The sequence below is a fragment of the Polyodon spathula genome, chromosome 1 (assembly GCF_017654505.1).
Source record: "Polyodon spathula isolate WHYD16114869_AA chromosome 1, ASM1765450v1, whole genome shotgun sequence".
Lineage (NCBI taxonomy): Eukaryota > Metazoa > Chordata > Actinopteri > Acipenseriformes > Polyodontidae > Polyodon > Polyodon spathula.
Genome location: NC_054534.1, coordinates 2,829,925 through 2,850,581, shown reverse-complemented (window position 1 = coordinate 2,850,581; position 20,657 = coordinate 2,829,925). Strand labels below are relative to the sequence as shown.

At 38.3% G+C, this 20,657-nt stretch overlaps 1 protein-coding gene across 5 annotated transcripts in view; it reads left to right on the top strand.

Moving 5' to 3' along the window:
• The first annotated feature begins 1,910 nt into the window (after positions 1 to 1,910).
• LOC121310869 (phospholipid-transporting ATPase ID-like) overlaps positions 1,911 to 20,657 on the top strand; it is a 51,394-nt gene continuing 32,647 nt past the window's right edge. The window contains exons 1-3 of one of the 5 annotated variants that reach the window (XM_041243900.1): positions 1,911 to 2,217; positions 11,515 to 11,596; positions 15,443 to 15,501. In XM_041243900.1, the coding sequence (XP_041099834.1) occupies positions 11,554 to 11,596; positions 15,443 to 15,501 (102 nt within the window). In that variant the 5' untranslated portion in view covers positions 1,911 to 2,217; positions 11,515 to 11,553. Of the gene's footprint in view, positions 2,218 to 3,509; positions 3,530 to 5,752; positions 5,924 to 11,514; positions 11,597 to 15,442; positions 15,502 to 20,657 lie in introns of those variants that run through there. The other 4 variants (XM_041243860.1, XM_041243820.1, XM_041243878.1 and 1 more) reach the window with 4 other exon arrangements.

Genomic DNA, 20,657 nt, shown 5'->3' with positions numbered 1-20,657 from the left:
CCTGGTGAGGGAAGGTCTCATGGGTGTTTCAGTAGCCTGGTCAGGGAAGGTCTCATGGGTGTTTCAGTAGCCTGGTCAGGGAAGGTCTCATGGGTGTTTCAATAGCCTGGTCAGGGAAGGTCTCATGGGTGTTTCAATAGCCTGGTCAGGGAAGGTCTCATGGGTGTTTCAGTAGCCTGGTGAGGGAAGGTCTCATGGGTGTTTCAGTAGCCTGGTCAGGGAAGGTCTCATGGGTGTTTCAATAGCCTGGTCAGGGAAGGTCTCATGGGTGTTTCAGTAGCCTGGGAGGGAAGGTCTCATGGGTGTTTCAGTAGCCTGGTCAGGGAAGGTCTCATGGGTGTTTCAGTAGCCTGGTCAGGGAAGGTCTCATGGGTGTTTCAGTAGCCTGGTCAGGGAAGGTCTCATGGGTGTTTCAGTAGCCTGGTCAGGGAAGGTCTCATGGGTGTTTCGATAGCCTGGTCAGGGAAGGTCTCATGGGTGTTTCAGTAGCCTGGTCAGGGAAGGTCTCATGGGTGTTTCAGTAGCCTGGTCAGGGAAGGTCTCATGGGTGTTTCAGTAGCCTGGTCAGGGAAGGTCTCATGGGTGTTTCAGCCTGGTAGCCTGGTGTAGCCTGGTCAGGGAAGGTCTCATGGGTGTTTCAGTAGCCTGGTCAGGGAAGGTCTCATGGGTGTTTCAGTAGCCTGGTCAGGGAAGGTCTCATGGGTGTTTCAGTAGCCTGGTGAGGGAAGGTCTCATGGGTGTTTCAGTAGCCTGGTCAGGGAAGGTCTCATGGGTGTTTCAGTAGCCTGGTCAGGGAAGGTCTCATGGGTGTTTCAGTAGCCTGGTCAGGGAAGGTCTCATGGGTGTTTCAGTAGCCTGGTCAGGGAAGGTCTCATGGGTGTTTCAGTAGCCTGGTCAGGGAAGGTCTCATGGGTGTTTCAGTAGCCTGGTGAGGGAAGGTCTCATGGGTGTTTCAGTAGCCTGGTCAGGGAAGGTCTCATGGGTGTTTCAGTAGCCTGGTCAGGGAAGGTCTCATGGGTGTTTCAGTAGCCTGGTGAGGGAAGGTCTCATGGGTGTTTCAGTTTATGCCTCACTGGACGAACCATCAGTGATAAAGCAGTTTTCCCTCTCTCTGTTTCTTTACAGGGAAGTCATATTTTTAAAAAAAAAAGCTAGACCAACGGCAAGTAACCAACTCTTGAATTTAGATTGTTGGGTTTTTTCAAGTGTGACATACAGTAGATGCAGTCAATGAATTAATTAATATTTCATTAATAAATATAATTAATTAACAGAAAAGTAAGGCTGCCAATAAGTTGTAATATTGTACTATGGTGGGTTAATTAAACTATACGACACACACAATAATCAACTCTGGATACAAAACAAGGTATTAAAAATGTGTGCTGCAGAGGGTGGGAGACTGCTTACATTGCACGTGTGATAACCCATGAAGGGTGTCTTTGTGGAGGCATAAACCCTATTTGACTGTTCAAACCAATGCAAAATGTAATGTAGTGGTACTGTACTATTGCACCTGCTGTAACACTTCATACTAGCTGATAATGATCTTACTGCTGCAGGTCATGCAATTATGTAATTAATGGTTGCTGCATTATAAGTTATATGTAAAGAAGAGATCCATACATTATAGTTATACTGTGTAACTGTATAACGGCAGGCCAGGTGGGTTTCACATTTTAACTTTCCACCCTCATTCGAAATCCTTTGTTGTTTTTCTTTTTTCTTTTTTTTATATGATTCACTGTATTTTGTTGAAACAGCTCACATACAGTGCTGCTTTTCAAAGAGTGTACACCTGATAACACAGGCAGGTCCAAAGTGCGTGTTTACTCTGCAAGGCATTGTACCACCTGGTTCTACCCACCAATTTACACAAACGGCCTGTGTACCTATTGGCTGTTTGCAGAGCTAGATCTCACCTGCACATACACTGCGCAAGCACACCGGTTAACTCCCTAATAAAAACAAGCTGAGCCTCTGACTTCATTTTTACATTTTCTTTTTATAACAAAAGCGTTGTATTTTTTTTTTGGTGAGGAAGCACAAGCCACTGCTTGGATTTACTGCTGAGTTAGTTCACCTTGTTGACAGACTTTGTTTACAGTAACTGAGAAACGGGTTAACATTGTTGAGGCCTGGAGTTACATGGTATTGTTCTTTCACTGGAGACTTCCTCAAGGGATAAAGCAGCCAGCAGACACCGGCTTATTGTAGGTATGTCAACTTTATAACTTTGAACTCTTCTAGCTGTTTGCAGGTCTAAACTCAACATGAGAATCCTGGGTACAGTACTGGATATATTTAAAAGGGATTATCTCGTCTGGTGCAATTGTATCACACTCAAATGTTTATTTGTATTCCAGCTAGCTTTGAAATGATGTCCTTCTGTAAATATATACTATGTAGCAAATATTTTTATTTTAATTTGGGTGATATTTAGAGAGATGAAAATACAGAATCAAACATACTGTAGTCAAAATCAGCAGGTACACTGCTACCATTGATACTATGCTATGCAGAAATTTAGCAGCAAGGGAAATGGTGTAGTTTTTTGTCAAACATGTTTGCACTTGGCAATGCTTTGTGAACTGAACACTATTTTCAGGGCTGTGACAAATGTGTTGAACCAATTTGAAAAATTGCAGAGCAGGGTATCAGAGCTACACTGTGTACAAGGCCCATTAGTTATATATACAGTCAGTCATCCGACCCTATGAAATTTAACTGTATGTTTTTTATATACGTTTTTACAGATTTTATATACACACACACACACAGTTTGCCCATACATGTTGGCAATCATTAAGCTGTCTCAATGTAGTTAATAAACTAAACCGTTAAAAAAAAAATTGATCAGAGAAATCCAGTCCCCATTGTTTTATGGTCCGCCTACATTAGCTAATGTTATACTTTTTTTATCATTATATAGATCAAGGATTTCTCTAACCCTTTGTCAGAATGAAAGCACATTTAGATTTTCTTGGTGTTTTAAAATCAAGTTTATTGAATTGCAACACTCACAGAGGTCTCTTCAGTTGATCTAAACACAGGGAAATCTAAACACTGCAATCAAACATTTAGATTGGGATTTAGATCTGCCACTGTTTAGGTTAATTGAATAGCCCTCATTATGTTTTATTTGTTAAGAGCATGATAAAGATCTCGGTTTCAACTTCTTCTGATTGTCTGCCCAGGAATGTCAATTGAATTAATTATAACCTTTATTTCAACCTGGCTTAAAAAAAATAAAAAATACGGTAACAAAGGTTTCAGTAAGATTACCCTCATCAGAGTTCCCATTCAGATTGTAAACAGATAATATGACAGAGAACAAAGCACAGGAATATGCACTGCTGTCAGGAATACTTTTTAGCAAGTAGTATTGCTGTTGGATATTGAACTCGTTTCAGAGGGCACTGCAACGTTTTGACTTCCTAGTACCAGTGGCAACAGTGAAGATTATAAGCACTCTGACAAATACTGTAGAGATTTTAAGGAGTCCACGCCATCTACAAATGAAGGGCAGGTACGTTTATACATTAGTTCACCATTAGTTATGAAAAAGGCTCTATATAAAAATAAAGCTTATTATTATTATTATTATTATTATTATTATTATTGTTGGTAGAAGCTGTGTTATTATTGGTTGTTGTGATACACACTTTTCTCTTGACCATTGATCTTCATGTTGTTTTTTTTAGACTTTTGATTCTGGTGTTATAATGTTGCTATTTGAAAGAGCAGACATCTCTCCAATATTATTACTGTTAATATCTACAGTGTTTCATTCCATCTACCACTACGCTTACTACCTTCAACCTCTATCACAGAAACTCATGTTATAATTATGGTCAATTCAGAATCTTAAAAAAAAAAACCTGGCCTTCACAGATAAGTTGCAGTGATGCAATCTAGACTTTGCACTTTACAATACAATAAGTATCGTAGCTCTGTTGCCCAGCATAAGCTCCCACAGGGTTCTGTTTTTTGCAGCTGTGCCGCCCTTATATAAGTTTGCCATAGTACATTTCCAAGATCATTTTACAGTTTTTTCGCATGGTTATACTTTTACCATATTTTACCATTGTTCGTCATGTTTTTTTAATATTCTTTACCATACCTCTCTGGGCTTTGCAGTGCTAACCTATACTTTACCATGCTTTCACTGCGCTGTATTACACTTTCCTTTGCTTTTACTGTGGGAAACTTTCATAAAGGGTGCCCTGCGCCTAAGGATCTGACTTTATTGACAGACATTTAAAATTGTCGCAAAACCTATTCCTGGTTTTACACTGTAACCCTGGGGAGGCTTGCAACATGCCACAGTAGAAATATAGATTGTATTGCAATGCAAGTTAATGCACTTTACTGTATACAGGATGATAAAAAATGTACCATAAACAACATGGCCTACTGATAATATTACGGTAATCCATTAGTTCCCCATTAGTTCAGAAGATCCCGTTTACACACATAAAGGTTCTGCTTGTTACTTCTGCTTGTTTGTAGAATGTGTGTGTTTTTTTTTTTTTTTCAAATATCACAGTTCCAGCATATGTCTGTTTACATTAGATGCACTAGTCCTTATCGATGAAATGATAGTTGCTGTTATTGATGTAATCTTTTGTACAGGGAGCTTCATTTGTGGTGATGGGCTCAGCAGATGCTTTCGGTGCTATGTTTTAAGCAGGCAGTGTGGCAGCCGTTAAATTCGGCATATGGGGGTTAATTTTAGGCTAAACAGTTCTCGTGCACCACAGAGTTTGGATGTGTTCTACTTCGATAACTTTGTATTTACCCTTGACCCAGTGGTTTGTCTGTAAAAAGGTTTTGGCTTGAGGCTTTGAAATGGTATTGTATCAAAAAGGGAGTCTATGAGTCTGATAACCTACCAGTAATATGGTTGGTAGAATAGTACAGTACTTTGATGTAATCATGGTTAGAACAGATTCCTTAAGCTGCCATATGAAAAGTCAATATAGGGAACCTGGATGGACGGTAGACATCTGAGATGCTGTGACTCACTTAGGGAGTAGGGGCCGAGAGGAGATTCAGTCATGGGTTAGCACTAGCAGATTCAACAGTGAGTCTGTATGCAAGTACTCTATATAATACTGATTCTAAATGCACTGAGACTTCATTCCTACAGGTAACTTCAAATAACCTGGAGTAAAATTATTAAGATGTAAATTCACTATTCTTACATTTCAAATGTTACTCTACAGTAATAAAATGCTGACACTTCTAAGAAGGAATCCAGACAAAGTTGGATTGTCACAGGTTAAAGGATGCACTGGGAACCCTACTACCATATCTGCAGGACTTAATTCAATTTGTTATTAATATTCCCCAATGGAGGGGAGAATATCCCAGCCAAAGTTCCCTTTAGCAGTACATTTACTCTTCATGTGTGTGTACTTTCATGTTAATATTGTATGCGTTATTGAAAAATCACTGAGTAGGTCCCTTTAAAATTGCTGTTAAATAATGTATTGCATGGGTATTTGTCAGCTATTTCTGTTAACCTTTGCTCCTCAACCCCAGTTTATCTAGTTAAAGAAACATATGTCTTGATATGAGTAACCACTTCTGCAGAGTGTCCACCAGACTGTGCTGAGGCCAACAAATCAGAAACCCACAACAGTTTAACTACAGGAAACTGACGCTCCAGCTGGGGAGCTGAAGAGTAAATGCACTTAACTACAGATCCACAGAATGACGTGTGTTTGCATTGAAACCCAAGTTGTGCAACTCCCTCCCGTAAGTGTTTATCCAATTCGATGCGTGGTGCTGAGCCCTGCTTCCCTTCTGCTCTGGCTGGAGAGGCCAGGTCAATGGGTGTGATGAGAAAAGAGTCTGGCTGGGAAATGTAGGGCTTCCCTATCTGGAGGGCAGACAAGGCTTCTAAAGCTGTGAAAAGGTTTGAGGATTTTTAAAATTGTTTTTACAGGCGAGGGGCTGGGTGGGTTGTAACTTTATTATAAATTCCTCTGTCTGCAGCATTTCCTGTAATTTCATTTTTTTAGGGGAACTGAAGCAAACTTTGTGGGATAAGAGTGTTTAGAGTTGAATTTTCCAGTCCTGCAGAACAGTGGCTGCTAGTTTAATTGTTGTGTGTTTTGTATAAAGTGTTTTTTTCTGATTCAGTTAATACTTAATTAGTTGCATTTTACTGTAGTATGTAATTGGTGATGACTTTTTAATTATTATTATGTGGCTGTTGATAACATCCTCATAAGCATGTCGTTTGCTTTAGACACCATGAGAGAAAATATGGTTCAGTCCGTTAACACAAGAGATTCTGAATAGATTTGTATCATGTCGTATGTTTGAAATAGGCCACAGTGGGCACTGAAGTATGAAAGTGTGATCAGCATGAAATGTCTAATGTTTCAACTAGTGATGGGTTTCGTACTGTAATGTCCGGAGCATAGTCTGAAACAAACAAGGAGTAAAAGAAGGAATAAAAGAGAACCCGTTAGGAAGGAGAATGGGCTGCAATATACTGTTTAGAAATATGAATGATTTCGAAACAGTGCTTTCTTTTGAGTATTTAAACTGTCAGCCCCCAGAATTAGGGTATTTATAGAAGAAATTTCTTTTTTTTTAATAATTTGTTTTAAAAGAAATATTTATAATACACTGTAATGTACTTTCTTTACTACAAGAGCTTCCCACGGATCCACAGTTATCTACACTTGTGGTGAACTTGATAGCTGTCTTGAATGCCTCACGAATCCTCTCCAAGCTCACAGACCTCAGCGTGTGCGTGAACTTGATAACTGTCTTGAATGCCTCACGAATCCTCTCCAAACTCACAGACCTCAGCGTGTGCGTGAACTTGATAACTGTCTTGAATGCCTCACGAATCCTCTCCAAGCTCACAGACCTTAGCGTGTGCGTGAACTTGATAGCTGTCTTGAATGCCTCACGAATCCTCTCCAAGCTCACAGACCTCAGTGTGTGCGTGAACTTGATAGCTGTCTTGAATGCCTCAGGAATCCTCTCCAAGCTCACAGACCTCAGCGTGCGCGTGAACTTGATAGCTGTCTTGAATGCCTCACGAATCCTCTCCAAGCTCACAGACCTCAGTGTGTGCGTGAACTTGATAGCTGTCTTGAATGCCTCAGGAATCCTCTCCAAGCTCACAGACCTCAGTGTGTGCGTGAACTTGATAGCTGTCTTGAATGCCTCAGGAATCCTCTCCAAGCTCACAGACCTCAGCGTGTGCGTGAACTTGATAGCTGTCTTGAATGCCTCACGAATCCTCTCCAAGCTCACAGACCTCAGTGCGTGCGTGAAATTGCCTAGCCGTGCTCTTTTTTATATTAATCAAATCGCAGTCAAAGGGACAGACATTAAAAAAGGCCACAGCTTCATGCTGTTTTGATTCCAGCCATGGCTGCTTCTGGAAACTACTGTTTTCACAAACTTGTGCATGTTCAGTCTCGCCAGTAGCCCTGGAAAAAAGATACTTCACTAGATATACTATTACATTAGCGGTTATTGTTTGGTCACTATTATTAGGCGAGCAGCAAGAAGGGGTCCACTTCCATATGCAAAGACACATTGTACATCACCTGAAGCATAATATCCTCGTTTCAGAAGGTCACGCCTGCAGAGGCATCCGAACATGGCAACATTTTATGAGCAGACTTTGGAATCGTGGCATCTGGGAAATGGAGGCAGAGTCATATTTTGCTTCTGATAAAACCAGTTTATCACAAGTACACTGTGTTCAAATTCCTACGTTTTTATGTTGCTAATATGTTTCCTGATAGGATACAATTTCTAATTGCAAAGGAACAGACATTATTATGATACTGACCCTATCATTATATTTGAAGTGCAACACTCTTCTTTTTTAAGTCAGATTAATCTTTGTACAGTCTGATAAATGTATACATAATAAATATAATCAGTATTTTTATATATCGCCTTTCATAGCGGACCACCATCACAAAGCACTTTACAAGACTAGGGTGTGTGAACGATGCATCAGCTGCAGAGTCACTTACAACAACGTCTCACCCGAAAGACGGAGCACAAGGAGGTTCAATGACTTGCTCAGGGTCACACAGTGAGTCAGTGGCTGAGCCGGAATTTGAACCAGGGACCTGCTGGTTACAAGCCTGTTTCTTTAACCACTGGACCACTGATACTGACCTTATGTTACCCCCCACCCCCTCCCATCCCAGGTTTCAATGGATAACTTTTGTTTTTGAAGTCATGGATGGACAGCTGCTGCACTGTGGTTCTTTGTTCTTTAGAATGCTAAATAAGGTAAATGAGTAAATGAGTTGCTAGTGAGCCTGTGATTGTTTCCATACTGCGATACTGAGCCAAAAAGGGCAGATTTTGGGCTGATGAAACCCGATGTGAAGGGCATGTAGTGAAGGTGGCTGTAATTACTGTGCATACTCATAAGTCATACATGTTTGTATATACAGTATCTGAAGAAAGCTATTGATGATATCTGAATCTGGGCATGGGGGGGTCTTTCTGTCCATCAGTGTGTCACACTTACATATCTGGAGAATCACTGATCCAGTTGTCATGAAATTTGGAATTAACATTATTTTGGTTATTAGTGTGTTCAATTTTGGGGATACAGTATGTGGAGGTGTTTGTCTGTGCATGTTCTGCATATATTGATAATTTCATATCAATTTGAGATTGACAATTCTTATTCTATACTAGTGATCATTTCTTATCAATTTGAGATTGACAATTCTTATTTTATGCTAGTGATCATTTCTTATCAATTTGAGATTGACAATTCTTATTTTATACTAGTGATCATTTCTTATCAATTTGAGATTGACAATTCTTATTTTATACTAGTGATCATTTCTTATCAATTTGAGATTGACAATTCTTATTTTATACTAGTGATCATTTCTTATCAATTTGAGATTGACAATTCTTATTCTGTACTGTTCTGTCCATGCTGTATATATTTGATATATTAACGGTTGAATTTACAGCAGTGGCCGGGAGTGTAGTGTATGTTAGTGATATACTTGTTAGGTTTGTTCTGTGTTCTTTTCTGCAGTCTTTAAAAGGGAAAGTAATTACAGACACATTGTTTCCCTTGGCTTCCTGGACCACTTCAGCAGCTGCTTTTTTATTTTTACTGCTATGAGAACATCTGGTTAAATATTCCAGCACTGAGTGAAAGCTGGGTAATGGATTGCTTTTTTGTTCTTCTAGAAGGCTTTCTATACATTAATGCTGAATTGTTGTTTCCGGGTTACTGTTAAGTGGACTCTGTAAGGCTTTTCCTAAAAGTAATTGTTCCAAATATGCACTGTCAATTGTAGTTAGACTACAGTTTAACTGCAGTCTAACTATATATCATTTTTATTAAGTAGGAGAAAAAACAATCTATGAACTTATGAATAAAAAGTTTCATATATTACAATGTGTTGGTATTGTATATAACACATTGTTCTAGATTCTCAAAAAGTTAACCAGAAGTAACTGACTTTCCTTTCCGAAAAATATGCTATGCTTCTGCTTTTGTTTTGCTAATAAAAATTGGGATAATTTTGATAATCTTGCCCCTTTACTGTAGTTCGACAGTACATCAAAGTTTGTCAAAATCTGATATGGAAACTAAGACAAAATATTCTGACAGTGAAGGAGATAGTAAAGAAATTGCCAAAGATGTAAAATCAATTGCATAATCTTAAAGTGCCTACTAGGTACTTTGCTTTTCTTGGGATAAATCACATACAGCTTTCTTGAATTGTTGGTGTAAGACTTAATGATTTAATATTAAGACCTACTTGTAGACAGTGGATAACACTGAGAAGTCTAGTGTGGGAATGCATGCACGAAACAAGCACAACAGCAGCAGGACTTCCTGTTTGTCCCTCTTGGCTGCTGAGCAGTTTGGCAACACAGCAGAGTTAAAGAGGTCTGATAAGGATACAGACATGTGCATTCAAACAGCCATCTTCCTTAACCTGAGAGAGAGCCATCCTTATAAGGAAATCCTTCACTATCAGTGTCTGTCTGCCATCAGCAACAGTACCTCCTGAATGTGAGGAAGCATTTAGCTTCTGCCCTGGCGAGATGCCTCACCCTACTCTAATTATAGTACATTACCAGTGTAGTCTGGCAGCATTTACTGCCCCTCACTGACATACAGTGTTGTCCTAAAAGTCCAATCAAAACATACCCACAGTGACCCGCGTAACTCCTTTGTTGTATACAACACAGTTAAATCACATTTCTCGGATAGGGCGGAGAAGCTCTGTTAACATTCAGTAAGCATGTACACATTTGGTGGTGTGAAAACAAGGAATGTGGTAAATAATATTCCCTTGATAACTCAAGCTAAGACACCATGAGGGGAATGGGTTTGTCACAAGAGGATGTAGACTTGGAGGACAGTCTGCATGTAGAGATTAATCATCTTTCAACTTCATGTAGAATATAGTCATAAGAACATAAGAAAGTTTACAAACGAGAGGAGGCCATTCGTCCCATCTTGCTCGTTTGGTTGTTAGTAGCTTATTGATCCCAAAATCTCATCAAGCAGCTTCTTGAAGGATCCCAGGGTGTCGGCTTCAACAACATTACTGGGGAGTTGATTCCAGACCCTCACAATTCTCTGTGTAAAAAAGTGCCTCCTATTTTCTGTTCTGAATGCCCCTTGGTCTAATCTCCATTTGTGACCCCTGGTCCTTGTTTCTTTTTTCAGGCTGAAAAAGTCCCTTGGGTCGACACTGTCAATACCTTTTAGAATTTTGAATGCTTGAATTAGGTCGCCACGTAGTCTTCTTTGTTCAAGACTGAACAGATTCAATTCTTCTAGCCTGTATGCATATGACATGCCTTTTAAGCCCAGAATAATTCTGGTCGCTCTTCTTTGCACTCTTTCTAGAGCAGCAATATCTTTTTTATAGCGAGGTGACCAGAACTGCACACAATATTCAAGATGAGGTCTTACTAGTGCATTGCACAGTTTTAACATTGCTTCCCTTGATTTAAATTCAACACTTTTCACAATGATGTTACACGTTAAGATTAATTACAAACGGAAATAAAACTGTTTAGGACACTGTTGTACAGTTTGCAATTGATGCACATGTGAGTGCATTTGAATTATTAGTTTGATTATTGATCATTTCATTTAGATGTTAAGGAGGTACTGTACTGTGTCTGTGTTGCTGTAGCTTCATGTACAGTACATGTATCCCCTTATAAAAGTTTACTTTTACAGTTTCCCCATTTACCATACCTTTCTGTGCTTTACAATGCTTACCTTGTCTTTATCAAGGTAATGATATGTTTTTTTTAGGAATCTGGTATAATTTAATTATATAAAAGCTTTGTTGACAAAACAACAATTTGAGACATGAAAAAAAGAAACTCTTCCTTAGATAGATGTATTGGACTTTGTGGTGTTAAATGAACTGTGATGATTTTATACAATCTGCCCAAACAGTGTTCTGCAAGAGAAAATTAGAATCCATTATTTGTGTCCTTTTTTTGTTCCAGGAATTCCATGGATGTGTAGGGTTAAGAAAGAGCTCTGTGATGTCGTTCTTTGGTTTGGACTGCCGGAAGAAGAAAGACAAAGGTATGAATTGCAGGCTTGTTTGAAGAGTAGCCCTGATATCAGGAATACCCCTCACTGGCGCAGCAGCGTCATGACAGCTGTAATCTGACAGGTGCTTTGTTTAGGGATATTCGGGACTCTTCAGCAATAACCTTCTGAAACTACCGCATGGACATTTTACAATGTCTTCATTTTTGGCACACAGCAGTTTTGTTTATTTGTTTGTTTGTTTGTTTTTTTAGTTGTATTCCATTGCCAGCATTGTCCAGTAAAAATACCCTGCTTAACTGCCACATGGTTTTCCAATTCAAAAATAAATGTGTTATAATACAAATTCATGCAGAGAAGATTCACTAGAGTAAAGAATGCTGTTTCATTACTTTGTCCCCCTTTGACAAAGTGATTCCTATTTATATGTCAGATAAATCATACAAACAGTCTCAGTATTTAGTTTTCTGAATATATCTAATGTCCAGCACTGATAAATGGCTTTGGCAGAAACCTCATCATCAGAACAATTATTAAAACATAAAACATTTTAAAACTACAACAACAGATACTATTTTCCTATGTGCAAAAAAAAAAAAAACCAAGAACTAAAAACAAAACACTTGTATTGTTTAATGTTATGTACTGTACGGTAACTAATAACAGATGTAGAGTAAATATCGGATGCACATGCAGTGTTGCAGAAAGAGTGCAGAGGATTCAAATGCAGCTGATTGCTGTGCCCTATAGAAAGAAGGGTAGAGGGTTAAAGATGAAATGCTGGCTTGGCCCCTGACATTACTGTTCACAAAATGCCTCCTTTTGGAATCTACTGTATGTCTCTCTGCATTGCAGGTGTAATGTTCATTTATAAGATGGACTACCCAAGTACTGTGGTGTTCTTACTGTATGTATTTGAATGGCTGGGTGAGACAAAAATTAGGCACACTTTTGTGTCCATAAGTTTATTTTGTGTGTTGCTAGTTTGGGAACAATAACAATTGGTTCCAATTGTCCTTTGGAATAAAGCCCTGGATGAAACTGTCCCATTGTTTCAAAGGGGTCATGGCTGCAGTATACCATCACGTTGTATGTTTCGTACCAGACACAGTGGTGCTGCGTACACACACACTTTGTTTAGGTACCGTAGCTAAACAGTTGTGATGATTTCATCTGATAGGGGCAGTGAGATGAAATTAAGCCTTGGTTATCAAGCACTTTGCTGTATACATAATGTCCACAGTGAGCATTGTAAATATTTTTTTGGAAAGAAAAGGAAATATATAAAATGTATGAAACATAAATGCATTTTATAAGTGCACCTGTAATTGGTCTTGTGTTTGTTGGAGGACAGGGAGGCAAAATTATATATTACAATGAGGCTCCTGGTGAAATTGAGCTGACGCCTCTGCTTTGTGAAGAGGCTTTCTTTCACATTGCAGTGAGGCTCCTGGTGAAATTGAGCTGACGCCTCTGCTTTGTGAAGAGGCTTTCTTTCACATTGCAATGAGGCTCCTGGTGAAATTGAGCTGACGCCTCTGCTTTGTGAAGAGGCTTTCTTTCACATTGCAATGAGGCTCCTGGTGAAATTGAGCTGACTCCTCTGCTTTGTGAAGAGGCTTTCTTTCACTGCAATGAGGCTCCTGGTGAAATTGAGCTGACGCCTCTGCTTTGTGAAGAGGCTTTCTTTCACATTTTCATGCCTGGAACAAAACCACCACCACAAACAGGAAATGTTAACACCATTCAGCATTTCGGGAAGGACAGTTAGGCATTTCAGATGAAATTTAGTTTAAACTTCTCTTTTCACTGATAACTGACCAATAAGATTGTGTCACCCCCTCAGTTTCATTACTTTCTTTTATTTCGATCTATACAAATAATCATACTTTCCTTATTAGAATTTAAGGACTGATTTTCCAAAGCTGGCACACAAGAGTTAAGGCTTTCGGCAAATTCACAGAAAGACTGTCCTACAACAGTGAATTTAAATAGTTTGTCTTCTGAAAATTAAATAGAAGGTGGAACAGCATATTTGATCATTGGCTGGACTGTCTTTCTTACACTACTGAAGCAGTTTTGAGTGGACTTATCTATTCTAGATGTCTATGCAGGTCTACAGTGTTTGAAGAGTTAAGAGGTTGCACTACAGGTTTTGAAACACTTTATTTTTATACATTGAAGTTAAAAAATAAGAAAAATAACATTCACACTTTTAAAAGCCGTACAGGATGTGTGATAAGGATGCACAGAGAAACCTTAACTTTAAGTAAGCTGTGCCTTTACTGTATAATCACACATATACGCTCATGCCATAGACAAATACACAAATATAGGTGCATGTGTTTATGTGTGGGAGTGATCAAACCAACAACTTGGGCAAAAGCAAATGAGTCTAATTTAACCCCTTACCCACCATGCTTCCTGTGTTGAGGTCACACACAGTAGAACAAACTCTGGGATGAAATATTAATTAAGGTACTGGTCTTTAGCTGGAGCAGCATTAACAATTCCAAAGAACAGAAACTGTATAGTTTCTGTTTCCTGTTAATAATTGATAACACTGCATATTACTCCAAACCATCAGTTCACTTTATCAGCTGTTGTTTTTTTTTAAAGGCTGCAAATAGGCATTTAATAGGTGAAAAAGATTTAAAGATGAAAAGGGTGTAAAGGGTCATACACATTTTGCAATAAAAAAGCTGACTTGATTTAGTATGTTGTGTTTATAAAACAGCACAGATAAAACCCCATACAGAACTGAATTTCAGTGGTTCACAGTGCATCAAGATATTGTAAACGATTAAACTTTTTTAAATTTTTTTTATTTGGAATCGGCAGTTATTTTTCTCATTTTCTCCCCAATTTGGAAAGCCCAATTATTTTCTTATTACAACCTGGCTCACCGCCCACCCCCCCCCCGCTGACTCGGGAGAGACAAAGACAGACACGCGTCCTCCAAAACATGTGCCATCAGCTTCTTTTTACTCTGCAGGCCCGCCATGCAGCTATCTCAGAGCTACAGTGTCGGAGGACCACACAGCTCTGGGCAGCTTACAGGCAGGTCCGCAGGTGCCCAGACAGTCTACAGGGGTCGGTGGTGCACAGTGAGCCGAGGACACCTTGGCCAACCTAAGCCCTCCCCACCCGGGTGGCGCTCAGCCAATTGTGCACCGCCCCCTGGGAACTCCCATCCATGGTAGGCAGTGGAATAGTCTGGTTTCGAACCAGTGACCTCAGATGCACCACTCAGGAACCTCCCAATGTAAAACATTTTCAATTAAATAAGATACTGTGCTGTTTACGGTTTTAATTTCCGGTTACCATTGAAAACTTTAAACCTCTAGTGCACAGTCTTACATTTTTATTTGCATTTCATTAAAATGTAATGGTAGGGAAAGGCTTGTAGTGATTGGCTGGAATGGTTCAAGCTGCTTGTGCTCCATGAATGTGAGTCTTGTCTTCCACCCTGCACCAAGAATATCTTTGTTGGTCTCTGCTGTGCTTGTTATCACTTTTATAATCCATTCTGCAATTGTAACATTGTATTTAGCTTCCAAATGACACTCCACTTTTCTGCTTTCATTTCTAAATAGTGTTCACAAAAGAGCGTTAGAGATGGAGTGCCAAGGTTTCGAAGTCTACACAAAGGGAGTAGATTGCAGTCGGTGCTTGTGTTACACTACACAGCGCGTTGGCATGTGGCGTTTAAATGATCCACTGTCAGACCCTTGTTTACAAGATGTCAAACCCCAAACCATTGCTACAGTTTCTATTAACACACAACTGTGTGGGATACATGGGTTAATTCCACTTAATAATTCATTTGAATTTCACAGTATTTCATTTCAATAAAGAATGTTTTGGTTTATGTTTCAGAGGAAGAGAGGCACCTACGAGCGAATGATAGAGAATTCAATCTAACATTCCAGTATGCGGTAAGTTGAATTTGTTATACTATAACCAACAGTTCAGGGCGGTTCCATCTACTGTATTCTTCTTCCCTGTTTTATATCTTTTGGGAGGCAAATTCAACGTGCTCACCAATAATTGCTGGGCCAGCACCTCCCATTCTAAATTACCGTTGCGCTTACAAGACCTGGATTATGTACTGTACTTCAACAATTCAGAGGTCTTGTAAAAGAAAACCATTGGCAGCTTTGGGACAATGAAAATACAGTAAATGCTTGGGAAGTTGTTAGGTTGTCCTGTATTTAATTTGCCACATTCACGGTCATTACGGTAAACTTTAGGTTTAAATGATGAGGCACTGACTCATAGTGTGGTCTTTGTGTGGGAAAGCTCATTTTAACCTCATTCAACTGCTCTTGTAAGACACTAGATGAAAATTAAATGTTGACTCAACTCTGCCCTGGTTTATCACTTTCATTTCAATGGCATCCTATTTGTAGCTCTGAATTCTAGAGAGCTATCTGGCCTTGACTTGGTTTGAAACTTTGCCATGTTTTCTTCTTCTTGTTTTAAAGTTTCTCGCTTGTATAAATGGAAGTATTGTTGTTCTGTACATGTGGTTAAAACTGGAATCTGAGAGGTCTGGACCAGATGTTAAACTGGCTGTTGGAAGTGGCTGTACTGTCTGACTTTTAAAACAAAGCTTTTTCAAAGGGCTATTTTAACATGCTGTATGTTTCGATGAATAAAGAAATTTACTACTGCATCCAGCTGCTTCTTTAAAAGATTTTCAGAAATCTTAAACTAAATTATTCCACAGGATGGCCAAGTGACGGACGAGCAACCAAAAGGGACAAACTGGTTGTTTACGACAAAAAGAAAAAACAACATAAGAGCAGTATTTTGTTTATATAAAATATGAATTAATAATACATCAGTTTGTTTTATTAGGTGTTTTTTATGATAGTGTTCAATGTTGACACAAAGATATTGGGAACTTGATTAAATATCTAAAAGTATTTTTATTTTTTTTATTTTCCTGGTGAAATGTTTGAGCACTTCTGTCATGGTTTGGTTTAAGCATGGGTTTAAAAGGCATGAGAAGGGTGAAGATACTCTGCCTGGAGGGGATGCATTTTTCATTGTGGTTGAACTTTCAATGAATTCCAGCTGCTGGTGCTATAGTCTGTGCAATAAAAAATAATGCTACAAATTCTTTATTGTAGAGGGTTCAACTATGTAGCCTACATATACTCAGTATTACATTGTATTTGACCTCATTAACAGCTTTACAGGAATAATGCAGTTTGAGTTTTTATTGCCTTGTAGTTGCTCCAGCTAATTTCTTCTGAGAATGTCCTTTATTGGCTGCTCACATTACAGAGCCCGTGTTATATGGGCATCTTGTCCAGAGTATCTTTAATATGATAATGTTTATAATAATACAGTATAATGTCTGATGTTGTTATGTGATTTGTGTTCAGCATTAAAGTGTACATAAGGACCTTTTTTATTTTATTGTGTTACATGTGCCCGTGTGTTGCTACAGCTGTTTAAGTAAGGTGTGTGTATTGTTTTAATTATTTTTTTACATTTTGACCACTTTTATTTTTTTTTTAAATTGCATTCCCTCCCTCAAGATGGCTTCACATGCACCTGCATGGACCTCTCAGAACTACATTTCCTGTCATCCTCCTGCTCACTGGTAAATCCATCTCAGTTACATATGTGAGCAGGAGGATGGTGGGGAATGTAGAAATGTAAAACAAAACCTAAAAAAACCAACAAAACAATACACACACCTTATGTAAACAGTTGTAGCAACACATGGGAACATGTAATACAATAAAATAAAAACATAACCTAAAACATTATACTGTATTATTATAAACACTATACTGTATTATTATAAACACTATACTGTATTATTATAAACATTATACTGTACTGTTATAAGCACTATACTGTATTATTATAAACACTATACTGTATTATTATAAACACTATACTGTACTATTATAAACACTATACTGTATTATTATAAACATTATACTGTACTGTTATAAGCACTATACTGTATTATTATAAACACTATACTGTATTATTATAAACACTATACTCTATTATTATAAACATTATACTGTACTATTATAAACACTATACTGTATTATTATAAACACTATACTGTACTATTATAAACACTATACTGTACTATTATAAACACTATACTGTATTATTATAAACACTATACTGTATTATAAACACTATCATATTCAAGCTACTCTGGAACTGCTAATATCTGCTGGTCACCTTGGCATGAATAAATGATCCAGTATGGTCTATGTTGTTCACAGCATATGTAATCTAAGACATTCTCAGTTGTAGGAAATATTACCCATGTCACTGTAATAGAGACCACCTGGCATGAATCCACAGCATGGATCAATGCTATTCTAACTCTCAAAAAGTGTGACACACCGACCACGGCAGAAAATATAAATTCATGAAACCCAAGAGAAATATTTGTTCAGAAAAGGCTTGTCAATTTATTAAAGCAAAGGATTTTTTGATGCAGGAATTGTTTTGTACATACAATATTAACTCTCCAGTGTAATGTTTCCATCTCAGTTAACATACAGCAGAGGTCCTGTGGTGCATTGCATGCACATTTTTACATTTTCAGCAGAGAATGATTAAAGAATAAAAAATGAAGAAACTCCCTACAAGGGATGGCATGGGATTTGCATTAGTGAAACAATGAGTGAATTACCGTAATTTTTTTTTAATTAGAAAGCATCCAAACATTCCAGCCTGTGAAGCAAAGCAGAGGACCTCACCTACTTTACCCAGAATTGGTGCTAAATCTCTTGAACGTCCTAAGGTGCAGTTAGCAATTACATTAAAGCAAGGTGATGGATTGTGGCAAAGTGGCCTGAAGTGAGCAGGTGTAGAGGTGATGATGTGCTCAAACGACAACAATAAACCGTGTTCATGGTCCAAACAGTTCTTTAATTGTTTTCACGGTTTGGCACTGTTAAATAATAATGCTGGCAACTACACAGCAATGTATAGTTGCACAGCTAAACAAAAAACAGCTTTTCACAAGCAGATGGATAAACTTTTTCTAAGTTACAGGGAAAAGGAAGCAGGTTGTGACAGCCATCAAAAATGGGCCTTTCCTATGGTCTCATTTGGATATTTGGATATTGGATATTTGGAACTTGGTTCCTATTGTTTTTTCAAGCAAATATTTTAAGCAGAATAAATAGGTCATAGACGGTCATCTAAAAGGTTGACAGGCTTATTGTTTACTCAAATGTGTATGCTATACAGCTATGACCAAAAGTTTTGCATCACCTAGAATTTTAGGATTAAAACATAATAATAAAAAACCTAGTTTAGATATTTTATTTCACATAATGTAATGAAAGCTACTACAAAATGATATCGCAAAAGTCTACCGGAAGCCGTAATAGTTGTACAGTATTCAAAATGCCACATTTTTCAGTTTTTCTCAGTTTGTCGTATATGGAAAACTACAAAGTGGTATGTAATTCAATAGGTTAAAGTAACATTATACAGCAGGTTTAATTCGGCTTTATGAAGCAAAATGTGTTAATTCTATAGGGTGATGCAAAATGTTTGGACACAGCTGTAGATTCCATGAGGGTACATACCTGATGGAACACAATACAGCTTTCTTGTTCCCATTGAAATCCTATTAAGAACATAAGAACATAAGAAAGTTTACAAACGAGAGGAGGCCATTCGGCCCATCTTGCTCGTTTGGTTGTTAGTAGCTTATTGATCCCAAAATCTCATCAAGCAGCTTCTTGAAGGATCCCAGGGTGTCGGCTTCAACAACATTACTGGGGAGTTGATTCCAGACCCTCACAATTCTCTGTGTAAAAAAGTGTCTCCTATTTTCTGTTCTGAATGCCCCTTTTTCTAAACTCCATTTGTGACCCCTGGTCCTTGTTTCTTTTTTCAGGCTGAAAAAGTCCCTTGGGTCGACACTGTCAATACCTTTTAGAATTTTGAATGCTTGAATTAGGTCGCCACGTAGTCTTCTTTGTTCAAGACTGAACAGATTCAATTATTTTAGCCTGTCTGCATATGACATGCCTTTTAGGCCCAGAATAATTCTGGTCGCTCTTCTTTGCACTCTTTCTAGAGCGGCAATATTTTTTTTTATAGCGAGGTGACCAGAACTGAACACAATATTCAAGATGAGGTCTTACTAGTGCATTGTACAGTTTTAACATTACTTCCCTTGATTTAAATTCAACACTTTTCACAATGTATCCGAGCATCTTGTTAGCCTTTTTTATAGCTTCCCCACATTGTCTAGATGAAGACATTTCTGAGTCAACAAAAACTCCTAGGTCTTTTTCATAGATTCCTTCTCCAATTTCAGTATCTCCCATATGATATTTATAATGTACATTTTTATTTCCTGCGTGCAGTACCTTACACTTTTCTCTATTAAATGTCATTTGCCATGTGTCTGCCCAGTTCTGAATCTTGTCTAGATCATTTTGAATGACCTTTGCTGCTGCAACAGTGTTTGCCACTCCTCCTACTTTTGTGTCGTCTGCAAATTTAACAAGTTTGCTTACTATACCAGAATCTAAATCATTAATGTAGATTAGGAATAGTAGAGGACCTAATACTGATCCCTGTGGTACACCGCTGGTTACCACACTCCATTCTATTAGCTTATCTTGCCTGTTTATAGGATCCCATATATTATTGAATTGTATTTTTTTAATTAATTATTATCAGTAGAAGAAAATGATAATCATATTGTCTTCCCCTGAAAACTCTTCATAAGGGCAGCTGTTTGTGTTTGCTTTGTAATTTGAACTGTGTAGAATCCTCACTTTGCATACAGTATTGCAACCCATGGAAAAGACATCTTTGTGTTACAGCACCTACTATGTGTATTATCCTACAGCATCTTACTAGTACTCGACTGCGTGGGAGATCATCCAAAGAACAGCATAATCTGTTGCCGTGTTCACAAGTTTACCCCTGTCTGTTTACCTCTGTTTGTCTATAAGGAGACAATTACAAGTTACAATTGCATAACTTAGAAACAACCAACTCAGAGAGAGCTAAAGAGCCCTATTCAGTTGATCCAAATTGTGGCAGATCTAAGTACCACCACTGTTTAAATTTC